This window comes from Lagopus muta, chromosome 17, assembly GCF_023343835.1.
Source record: "Lagopus muta isolate bLagMut1 chromosome 17, bLagMut1 primary, whole genome shotgun sequence".
Lineage (NCBI taxonomy): Eukaryota > Metazoa > Chordata > Aves > Galliformes > Phasianidae > Lagopus > Lagopus muta.
In genome coordinates this window covers 9,587,304-9,599,639 of record NC_064449.1, presented here as the reverse complement: position 1 = coordinate 9,599,639, position 12,336 = coordinate 9,587,304, and the positions used below count along the sequence as shown (strand labels likewise).

General features: G+C 39.8%; 1 protein-coding gene across 6 annotated transcripts in view; it reads right to left on the bottom strand.

Annotated features, from left to right (window-relative positions):
- Nucleotides 1-12,336, bottom strand: part of ADGRD1 (adhesion G protein-coupled receptor D1) — a 127,909-nt gene that overhangs the window by 23,008 nt on the left and 92,565 nt on the right. For all 6 annotated transcript variants that reach the window (XM_048964626.1, XM_048964629.1, XM_048964630.1 and 3 more), the window contains 2 exons: nucleotides 11,697-11,763; nucleotides 4,339-4,430 (listed from right to left, as the gene is read on the bottom strand). In XM_048964626.1, the coding sequence (XP_048820583.1) occupies nucleotides 4,339-4,430; nucleotides 11,697-11,763 (159 nt within the window). The remainder of the gene's footprint in view (nucleotides 1-4,338; nucleotides 4,431-11,696; nucleotides 11,764-12,336) is intronic.

Here is a 12,336-nt window from a genome sequence, read left to right as displayed (position 1 = left end):
GAGTCAATAGCCCATCATCTGGCAAAAAGCTCAGAAACAAGCCTTCGCATCTAAGTGAAAAAGCTCAGACAAGTTTGTGTTCAGCATGTTTCAGAAAGAATACAAAAAGCATAATCCTCACTGAATTCAAGTAAGAAATAGGAACTTTTAATAATGCCTTGCTCTCCTTTCACCACCAAACTGCTTTTGCAGTATTAGTTTCAGGTGATAAATAAGGGACCACTCACACATACATACACTAATTATACAGTGACCAAATATCTCCTGCCAGACTGTCACAGGAGTCTGTTATGCATTAACTAGCATCTCTGATCATACACTGTTTAATTAATTGAATTAATTTTTCCTTAGATTATTGTGTGTTTTTTTTTTTAATTATGTATCACGGACTTCACTCCTGAATGCTTTTTCAATTTATATCTGATGTTGGAGGTATTATTATTTTCTTTTAAAAAACAACAAATAGAAACATGTCCACATCTGCCTGTATCTCCAGAAATGGGAAAATGGTCAGCAAAATTCTGTCTGACATCTTCATTATGACAAGCAACATCAGAACCTGAAAAGGTCAATCAGCTCATAATGTGCAGCACTTTATTCTGGGTGGAATGTGAATTAGGAGGATTATGAACTAATTAATTTTATGTAGAAATGAAGAAATGTTGTTAACGCTTTCCTTGTCTGCTTTGGCTTTTAAACATGAAGTTTGATGGAAGCTGCCTTCAGAGCTGAGCAGTGGCTCATCCTGATGCAAATTCTGTGGTCATATTTGAGTCAGCATTTAAGAGGACCTGTTGCCACACAGAAAATCAGGAACAATTACTCTAAATAATTACATCAGCTTATTGATGTCTGTTGCCAAGAGAAACAAGTCCTTGTTCATAATATCCAATCGCGTTGCCAAGTAACTTAATCTTTAGGGAAACTAAATACACTGCAGCACTAACACTTCTCTTACAATAAATGTCTTCTCTATTTGATATCATCGTGGCTCATAACTCCATCTTTGTTGTGACAGTTTCCTAAAGTAACCTCTGCTCAGTTACGGCCTGACGACCTTGAGGTGTGAGTTATGACACTGGGCTTGTTGGTGCTCAGGGAGTATCTGTGTTGGAGCCAGGCAACCTGGGCTTCCTTCAGATTCACTGAGGAGAAAGCAGAACCTTTAAGGCACGCGTGTCAAGCAGACGAGGACTGCAGGGCAGAAACACACATCTGTCCAGTGATCAGGGAGTGCAGGTGAGAAGAGGTTTCTGCTTTGAGGTGCTCTCCCACCTGGGCTGCCAGCTAAAGTGGAAGCCAGAGCTCTTCAATGTGATAGAACTCTTCCTTCAGCCAGAAAGCCTGGCGAGAGACAAGCCTGATGATGGGCCAGCTCTGTAAACGTGCAGGCTGAGGTTTCCAAACCTGAATGCCTGCAACTGCTGTTTGCTTGAACTCAGCAGGAGCTGTAAGGGTGAGGTCTGTTAGGTGCTTACAGCAGATGTAAATATTGGCCTGAGTTACCAAGGAGAGACAGCCAGCACCTCTCTTAACACTCCTATCACAGCACTTCAGATGCTCCTTAGGCAGTTTTGCAACGCCTTTCGGTTCATTACCACTTGTAACCTTAAAGCCCCCACTGTATCATCTAAATTGTTGCAGACAGAAACTTAAGGTTTCTTGTTGCGCTTTCCATATAAATTTCATTCTAGCTTGAAAAAAATGCATTGAAATCTCTCTTTCCCTTTCAAGTTTATTGGATTGAGCAGTTCTCATTTTCTTTATTTTGTCTTTTGCTTTACAAAACAGTGAATGCAGCCCCAAAAACCCCCTTCCTCCCTATGAAACACTTTGCTACAGCAAAGAACTCAGACACCGTGACAAAGTACATTCCTGTCTCACCAAAATCATGTTATGCCATATTAATTTAGATGTTTCCAAGAAAAGCTTGATAAATTCATTCTAACATATTCCATTTTCCCCCATAGCTAATGTCAAATGAATGGTCCTACCCAGATGGGAGCCTGACAGGCCCTTTGTTTAAGGCTTGTGATGCTTAATGCAGTTTGTGATCTTCATGGATTTCTCCCTAAGCCAATTGCACTTGTTGATTCAAAAACCACCTTGTGGTTCTTGCTGACAGCAACTTGACAGGAACTGCAGGGTTATTGCGTTTTTCTGTTATCTCTGTGCTCTCTGTCACTGATTCATTTTGCTGTGCTTATCCACTCTCATTTGTTAACAGTCTCTAATCAACATCTATGATTCTTCAGTGGTTGCAGGCATTTTCATTTCACTGCAAAAAACATTTCCCAAGCAGCTGTCAGAACGGAGCCCACTCTTGTTTTGTTCTCTTCCTTTTTGGAAGACAGTACTGTGGGCAGAATGATTTCACACCAGACACAAACTCTTCTCACCTGTATAAGGAGTACTGATGACAAGAAAATAAATCTAGTGCTACAAAGACCTTCTTTTTCTTTTCTTTTTTTCCAGCAGATATGGCAATCAGCTGTACAAGAAATTCTAATTCGGGCTCCCTCACTGCTATGACGAATCAGGTTGTTAACAATCTCTAAGATCTGATCTGTACAGCTATTTATGCTGTTCTCCTTTCAAGTTTCTGAGGACCCATTTCTGTAATGGTATCTACAGAATAAGAGCTATTCTGTCTACCTTTCAATATATCTTATTTAATCGATTTATTTTTATGATGAAAAGCTTATTCATGATTGTTGTCACATACACCTCGTTAATTATTAGATCAGATCCTAGAACTGTACTTTCAAAATACTTGACACAAAGAGCATCAGCTTAAGGCGCACAGACACTTCACATTTCCAGTGCAGAGCTCTACCATTCATGATCTCTAGCTGTTAATATTTAAGCTAGCAATCTCTAAATGCATTTCATCTTATTTCTCGAACAACTATCCTTAAACATTTTTCTTATTTATCCATACATAGCTTTATATAAATATATATAGAGGGAGGGACAGAAAAAGAGAGAGAGTGGTGGACAGGGTACAGTGTGTATTGAATCGGCTCTTCATAACACAAGCAAGGAAACACCTAAGTGCACAGAGCCATCTGTGTAGCTCCTGTTTGTGGATCTTCTCTTGTTTTCGTAATTCTGACAATGGATTCAAATTGTCATTGACAATACAGTTATTTGCTTCCCAAAGTTCTGTATTTCCTTTGTATTTCTGAAGGTCACAGAGACTCATCCAAATCTGAAAGTTATTTTAATTCCCAGTCTTTTCATTTTACTGCAATGTAATTATTGTATAGATTTTTGTGTAGACTTATTTACTGTTTTTCTTCTCCTGTGGGTGAGTGTACAATAAGTAAACTAACTTCTATCAGGTATCTGTCACCAGTATCGTAAACTTAATGGCATTTTAAAAACTACATAAGTAACTAGAGCATAAAAATGATTCCTTATGACACCAATTCAGATCAGTGGCGCCGCACCTTATCACACAATAGCCTGTGACTCAGAAACATTAAGCACAAACCATAACACATCCTTCCTCTACCCTATAAGCTATAAACTGCTTGAGATATACACAGTGTATTTTGTATTTGGACTAAAATGTCTTTAGGAGGTAAAACACAAAATGTAACATTCAGCATCTTACTTTAAATTCAATATATTAAGTTGTCCTCTTACTTAGCCACGTATAATCCCACAGACTTTAGACATCAGAATTTATCCTTACATACTCAGATGCAGCAATGCATCTACCTTGAATTTCCCCTCTAGCCTCAATAGCACAGTATTTAAAAGATGATACACTCAGAGAAGTCACAATCCCTGGGGGCTCAAAGCACCTTGATATAAAGACATGGTTGAGTTTAAGAACACATTTAAATCCAGTGTAAGTCTCTGTGCTTTGCAGTATCAAGAGAGCATTAAAAATAAGCATATGCCTCAATATTTTGCTAAACTGGGGCTAGAAACAAGTTTATCCTTTGAAAGAATGGAATGGTTGCAATACCCAAGTACAGATTAATCATACTTTGCGAGATTTATCTTTAAAAATAGCTGTAAGAGGAAAATCTCCATTAACAAAAAAGGAAAATAATGAATCAGCAAATGCTGGAGACTGTAATAAGCAGAAAAACAGCTTAGCTCATTCCAAACTAAAGGCTTCATCCCATGCTGTATTTGTCTTTCATAAAATATAGGTTAATTGGCTGCATTCAAGCAAATAATATGCTGCCATTATCATTATTTGCTTTTTATTAAAAAGGAATGGTATCAGTGTCCTAGGAGAAGACCATTATACATGTCCCTAGGCTGTGACATGGGAGATTACTAACTTGTTACAGCAGAATTCAAATATGAGAAACTTACTTGAAGGCATTGGCATCCCCGTGGACCTTATAGTTATCTGCACTGATTCTTGAGATAACTCTTGTAACAGCAATGAGAATGCCAATATTGACCTGAAGAAGAAGAAACAAAACTTGGTCAGGAAATTCAGAACTGACTGTGTCAGAGGTACAGAGTGCCCTAAGAATGTACCCTGCAAATGCAACAGAAAATAAGAGCTATCCCTGCTGCTTTTATTTAGTGAAAGAGAGAGGTTTCCAGCTTTGGACTGGTATAGTTTGATGTTTGTCAATGGATTTCTCTCTCCGCAGTGTGGTACCTGTGGCAGCTTGTGGTTTTTTTCTTTCTTCAGAAACAGCTTTGTTCTTTCAGATGAGGCCAGACTGACACACTGATTCACAACTAAAGTGTTCGGGATCCTTACTCTACAATTAAATACTCTGATAACGTACTGCCAGGTGACAAATTAGACAAGAACTTCAGTGAACAGGAGTCTGTCTGTGTCTGTGTGCTCTTCAGTTTTGTCCTTTCATATGCACAGGCTTCAGAAAATGCCTTTCTCACTAGACTTCACAATGTATAATTCTTGTTTCTTACCAAAGTCTGCTTGCAGCTTAAGCATGAGATTATTTTAAACGAGAAATGAGAAAAATATGTTAAGCCTGAACTCTGCTCTTCAAAAACCCTGCATGTTTTGATGTCAGGGATGAAAAGAATTCCCACCAGAAACCTAGGAATTCTTGAAACGCCTAACACTGAAAAGGTGCAACAAAGGGAAGTTTGCTCTGGAGTCACAGGTGAAGAAAGAAAGAAATCTTCATCATTCTAAGGAGATGTGGCAAAGACTGCCTTGTTTTGCAGAGACCTTAGGTCTAAAGAAAAAAGAAAAGCAGAGAGAGAGACTGTGAAGGTGAAAGACACGTCCCCTCTTTCTGTCCAAAGTTAGACATCAGCTACAAAGCTGATATTTAGCATCGAGAAAAAGGAAAGAACAAAGCTCTCTTAAACTAACATATAAAAAGAATTCATTATAGTACTACGGCTCAGCTAAAACTAAACCATCATAACACATTTTAAAATAAATTTTCTAATTTGGGTAGCAAGGGGGTGAGTTAAAAATGATTAAGTTTGGTGATAATTGTTTTTGTGTCATTTTTCAAATTTCATGACCACTTCTTGTAGGTTTCTAAGGGCAGATTACCACCTACTGTAAAGTGTAAGGATGGATGTGGTAGTTCGTTTCTGCCAAGGCTTTTTAGCCCATCCATGGAATTCCCTGTAGAACAAAACTGCTTTTCAATTACAAGTATATTCGTTGTTCAATCAGTTTTACAGAGATTAATAAGAAGTGAAATTGAATGCTCTTGTGATCATTTTCCCTATTTCCACCAAATCATATATTGAAAATATTTTTAGCATCACTTTGAGGCAGTAACAAGCATTTCTGAGAAACCCATTTATATGCTAAATATGCATGTTGACTGAAGCAGCAAATGATGAATATGAACAAGTTGCACTTTCTCTTCTTTCTCTCCTCCTCCAAACTCTCCAGTTTTCTGCTTCATGTCCACCAAGCAATGCTCTGCGGCTCTTCATGGCCATTTCACAGGAATTCTGTATCCTTTACTTCTTCCCAGGCCAATTATCTTTCACCAGCCCTGTTTGGTCTTTTATCCCAAGTATCAGTCTCCTCATCTGACACTTCCTTGCAGATTTCTCATTGACAGCTCAAGTTCAACTGCTGTGTGAACCCTTTTTCCCGTGACTGCAAACAGCGCTCCTGCCAAGCTCACTCACACTTAACCCCAGCCCTTACTTCCATTCCTAATTCTTGTTGGACAAATTGTACTCGATTTGACCTTCTGCACAGCAGTTTGTAAAATATGCAGGTTGTGCATAAATATTTAAAAAAACTGAAAAAATAAATTCCAGTGAAGCCAAGATGAAAGGATGAAACTTCATTCCTTAAATTCTGCATTTCCTACATCTTACCAAAGTCAACAAGAGCTACAAGCAGCAACGAAGGGATACTCAGATTCTTGCAGACTTTCACTCAAACTGGACAGGAACCTCAAGAAGTGGTTATCAAAACACCACAAGCAAGATGGTCTCCGTGGGGACAGAAACTAGATGGTTTGCTACAGCACAAACAGCTTAGCATTTCCAGATTACTTTTAATTTCTTATGTAAAAATAAATGAAAATGGAAATGAATTTCCTTTACATTTTGGCTTATATAAAGTTGAAATTTAAGATCTCGAGCTCCTCCCCTTGTGTAGTCAGTGTAATCATATCCCTGCCAGGGTGCTTTCGTTAATTATTTACAAGATGTGAAGGAAGCCCTGTGATCTGGCTGCTGATAAAAATAAGGTACTTGTGAAATTAACAACCAACCCTTATGCTCAAGTCCCAAAGTTCTGTTTAAATTTCCTAAACCACTTGAAAATTTCTGTTTAGATATTTTGAGAAATTAAAGTAATCTCACTCAGTCTAAATAAACAGGCTAACTATGAATGTCTTCTTTTGTTAACGTTTCGGTAAGCAAAGCATGGAGGTATTTCCACTGTCTTTAAATGAGAAACCAAAATCAAAATACAGCCACTGAATTGTTCCTCCCAGGGATTTTTTTGGCATTTGAAATAAATGCTTAACAACTTTAATAGCGGAATGATTAGTCGAGGAAGCACTCCTTATGTTTTAGCATATATCAGAATGTTCAAAGTGGGAGAACAAACATTTAGATAAGAAAACTGTATTTAAGCTCCTCTTTCTTACTTTTCTGAAAGGCCAGACTTCCTGTCAGTTGCAGTTATTTTGCCTTAAAAGAACACAGGAACATGGAACTGACTACATTCTACTTTTCAAGCACAGCTAATAGCAACAGCACGTTTCCTAACTCACAGGACTCCTTTCAAGGCAGCTGGTCTGACCTCAGGAACTATCAACTCTGTGAAATCAGCAGGAGCTGCCACTTCCCATTGTGGCAGGCTCCATCCAGAACCCACCAGAGCCCATGGAAAGATCCCAGGGGCATCAGGGAGCTGTGGCTCACTCTGGTGACAACCTGGCTAACCTCACCTGACTGAACATTGTCAGATCAGCAGAGAGTTAAATGAGTAAAAAGAACTCTTTCAATGTGAATATTTCTTGCCAACATGTCTTGGGGTCAGATTTTTGGACACAGAAAAACACAAAGTGCATGAGCCAAACTATCAGCATTTCTAACACCTGATGCCTTTTCTCAGCTGTCCCAGTGGGATTTCTTGAGCTTCTCACTGGAAGAGCAGCACGAATGCAGCAAACAATGCGATGAGATGACAGAAGTGATGAAATGTACTTCAGTACTTCTTCTCACTTTCTTTTCAGGGCTTTCACTCAGACTCCTTCCAGGTCTCATGAGATTTTTGTTGTTTCTTTACTGCAGTGCAGAAATCCCGTGAGTAAAACCTTCTGATGTGGTGTGTTACATCCTGGCCAAGAAGAGGCTTGGCAGCACAGAGGAAATAAAATTTTTAAAAATGGATTAAGCATATTGCCTTAATTAAATCTATTGACCAGCTTTCCTCTGAAACCATAAACTATTTTAAGCTCCACTTCAGTTTTGGACAGTGGTACAGGGAACTGTAATTGTTTCTTCAGGTCTGAGATTTAACATATTCTCTGACAGCACAAGTTACTCTGATCTCTGCCATGGCATCATTAGTAGCACTGCAAGCTGTTGGAATTGCAGCCCGTTGCCAGGTCGCATCAGAAATCAGGGAGTGTGATGCATTTCCATACACAGAGATGTTCAAAACTGGGGGAATGATTTTGGAAAGCCTCATATCTCACCTGCCAATGCTGGTCCGATGTCCCAGACCAAATACAGGCCATAGAGACTACTTCAAGTTGTTTTAAATTTCTTGTACATAACTTTCAGTTCTAATTTCTTACAGTCTGTCCCATTGTTCTAAAAATCATTTCGTGTTTTTCTGTTGGTTAACTGAGAGGAAATTTAATTTTAAAATAATGAATAAATTCAATTTTAAAATATTAAATTGACCTATAACTGAATGCTAATAAAAAAAGAGTAGCTTTGCTGCTGTGATCTGTTTGTCTGTGCTCTGTTTCACCACAGCACTTCTGTACTTGATTTCAATAACTGAATAAATCCTACTGTTTCTGCACCTTTAAACATCATCAGTCCAGTTCTGCCACTTTTTCCCATGACAAATGGTGTCTAATAAAGGGCACAAATTGCCACTTTTAAATCAGTGGGCCCATCTGCAGAGCAGATTCACGCAATACAATTCAACATACAAAAACGAGCTCAGTTCTGCACTGGTATATAAAGGAATGAAGAAAGGAAGACCATGAGGCTAAGAGAGCTTACTAAACATGTATGAGCAGCAGGTGTAAAAGGAGGAAACCTCCTTCAGTGTGCTTAACACTCATAAACAAGCACTAGTTGAAGCCAGCAATGGCAGTCTCAGCTTGAGATTCAAGTTTCATGGTGTCCTATCTGCAGACACTGGTTACAAGACTAACATCCCTACGGCACAGAATTATGTTAGCAGTATGCTATTGAAAATCATTTAAGTCCATAAAAATGCTGTTTATTAGAAAGACTTGTGAAAAATCACCAGGCAAGTAACTGCTTACAGAGAAAACAATAGAAGGAACTTGCAATCACAACCCAATCTTCCTCCAGCAATGGACTGTTCACTGTAGCACACCCACTGCTCTGCACACACAGATGCTTTGCGTAGAATTTCCTTAATTCTGCCATATCTATGGAAACAAACCATGGTAGCAGATGGTTGATAACAAACAAAGCCTTCTGCCAAAAGCTCTTACTGTCTTGTTCCAAGAATTCAGGTGCTTCGTCAAGTTGTGTTTGTTTGTTTTGTTGTTGTTGTTGTTGTTGTTTGGCTTTGAAGGCATATTTTCCCAGGCATTCAACACTGGCTGAGGTTAGGCTGGCTTACAGTGATGGTATTGAGGTTTGGTGTTGTGGCTGGGGGCAGGGGGATCTGAAGCGGATCCTTAAACCTTAAGGTGCAGGTAGAATTCCAAAGACCTACACATGGAAGGCACTATTTCTTTCCTCATATTCCTCAACTTTGGGTATGGGAATGGCTGGGAGGAGCTGCAGATTACTCCCCAGAAAAGTATGTGTGAGTATATTTTTCCCAGTCACACTCCTACCGCATCATTCTGCTTTAAGGCTCCGTGCTGTCTGTACTGACTGCAAGGCTGCAGCAGGACAAAAGCAGGCTGGGTCTGCCTATTCTCTAGCGAGCGGGAGCTGAAAGGAGCAGGACCCCTGTTTTCTTCACAGCATAATCCTTTTTCTTGGCTGAGATAAATTGTGGATGAAAGTAGTCAAAAGCAGCTTTTTGAGGCATATTTTCAGAGCTAAACACTAATTCACACAACTAGTGGCTAATTTTCTCTTTAAAGAGCAGAGGCACACATGCACGCACAAAATAGTGTTTACCCTCGTTATTTCCCTATAGGCACTAACGTATTTTTCATCTAGTATATTCAGTGCCCAGAGAGAATAATTTGTCAGCCAGCTTGCTGCTATTTTGCGCAGAGAGACTGGGTTTAGACTATTTAACAAATTGCTCTACGTGAATCAACCTTGTGAGCTCATTCTTTCTCTTTTGCAAAATGTTTGCGTTCCTACAAGAATATAACTTGAGCTGCACAAATATTATATATCATAAGTGATAGCCAGATAGTTAAGCCCTTACGTTCATTGGCAAGCAGCAATGAATGCAAATTATTGAAGGCTGTGCTCACTCAGGTGAGTAAGTGCTTCACTATCTAGCATGATTTGATTAATATCATCTTTGGACAGCTGCTGGGAAAGATTTGATTTTACAGGTTGCATGTCATTTCCTCCTTTGGTGCTGAACAGCGTCCAGAAAGCAAATGCTAATGTGAGAGGGGATGTACATTATTTTAATTGCTCTCCAGTCATCAATATCCACACATCTTTGAACATAAACTCACATACGGAAGGTCAAAGGTACTGGTGAACAAGACAATAAACACAGTTCAGAGCCGTTGAGCCAATTCTAATCCTGTGACCAACATTTCTTATTTACATGTTTATGCTTTCCCTCAGGTAAAAGAAATTCTGCACAGGGATTTTCCACTGTTGCCATTAATCATTTCATTAAAACGCTAACATGAGGCAATTTCTGCCACATTGACATAGCAACTGTTTCCAGTGTTTTTTATATATGTTTATACAGCCTCGTTTTTCAGAGCCTCTATCTCGAGTGGAAGACACTGGGCTAAGAGCTGCTGGTATTGTTGTCTCCATGGCAAATGTTAGAATGTCAACACAGGTGCAGTATAAAATTACCTGTGATGGTACTGGTCAACCAAAGGGTCACCTCCTGCTCCCCAGACAGTTACAGAGATGTGCAATGGCAAACACCAGCACTCACTGCACTACTTTATCTACAGCTCTCTCTTTGGCTGGATTTCTGTCAGCAGGTCCTGAGGGGTTTCTCTGTGCAGAGAAATTGGGGAATGTGTTTGTGCTTTCTGCAGAAATCCTGTCTTTCTTGGGGAAGTACAGGGCAGAGGCACTGGCTCCGATTGATGCTCATCCACACAAGTAGTCAGGATCTTATTTTACCTGACCTTCTTTCAGTGCCACAGCATGCTGGACTAGATTTGGGGTCATACCTTTCAAATCTAGCAAAGCTCTGAAGGCATCCTGGTTTCTCAGATCAGTGGATCTATTCCATGTTCATGTTCTTACTCTTGCATTATAACTTGCAGCAAAAATCATAGACAGCGTGATCAGTAACTTCAAAGGAAACAGTGCTGTAGGAGGAGAAATCTTCCACTTAATCCCTACAGACCCCTGACTCCTTAAGCAATCATCATGATTGAGCCACAGTGCACTATAATTTAATGTGTAGGTATAATTAAACTGCTGTAGAGCATCCATGTCCCAGTACTGCAGCCATGAATGTGCATGCTCCTCTGGAAAGATGGTGTTCATTGCAGCTGAAAGGTGTCCCGGTAGCCAGCCTGTCCTAACCCTGTCTCAGTCATCCCAACAAACTGCCACAACCAACATCAAACTCCCAGTGCAGAAGAGCACAAAGACATTATCACTGTAAGAAGGCAGATGTGGAGGCCACTTGTTACCTTCCCCAGAGAGGTGAGAGCTCAGGCTGTTGGTTTATTGCATTTCTGCCAGCTGCTGACTGCTTGCAAGCCCTCCTGAACATCATCTTCACTGCGGGCATTCGACTTTCACCCAGAAAAGTGAGTTCTCTACAAGCAACAGCTTCAAACACCCTCCAGCTGTGTTCTGCTCTGTGGCTGACAGTCATCCAGTATGAAACCAGCAGCCAAGTGTTTACCTACCAGAATTACAAACAACGCCGGTGCCACAAAAGCCCAGATTGCTCCATTCTCTAGGGAAAGCCAGCAGCTGCAGAGAAAAATAGAATGATTTTAGATGAAACACACAAACATTTAATAAGTAATGTTCTTGATTTAAAAAGAGACTGAAAGTAAGTTTAAAAACACTGATGAATTTTAAAAGCGAGAGTATCAATAGGAAGCTCCTCTTCCCCTCAAATTCTGAGTCAAAATCTTATTTAGATTTGCATCTTCCAAAGAGTCAGGGACAGCTACCTGCCTCAGCAGGCCTTCAAATAGCATTACGGGCAGAAAGACAGGAAGAAGGGAAAGGTTTCATTTGTTATTTGTTGTTCCTGCATCCACTCCTTCCAGTGCTGAAGGCACTGCTTTGTAGCAAGAGACAAACCTAAGCCTTTTCTGCCTTGCTCAGCTGGGGATGAGCAGGAGGTGGGAAAACACAGTCATACATTTTTCTTATGGCACAGGCGATGTAAGCCAGTTAACCACGCACAGCAAACAACCTGCTCCAAAACTTTCACTTACATAATGGCAGGATTGAATCCTGTGGTATTTTCTCAGATAATTTTGCTTTACTTTTTCCAACTTAGATTGGAAGAAGTTTGATTTCGGTTTTTTAAAT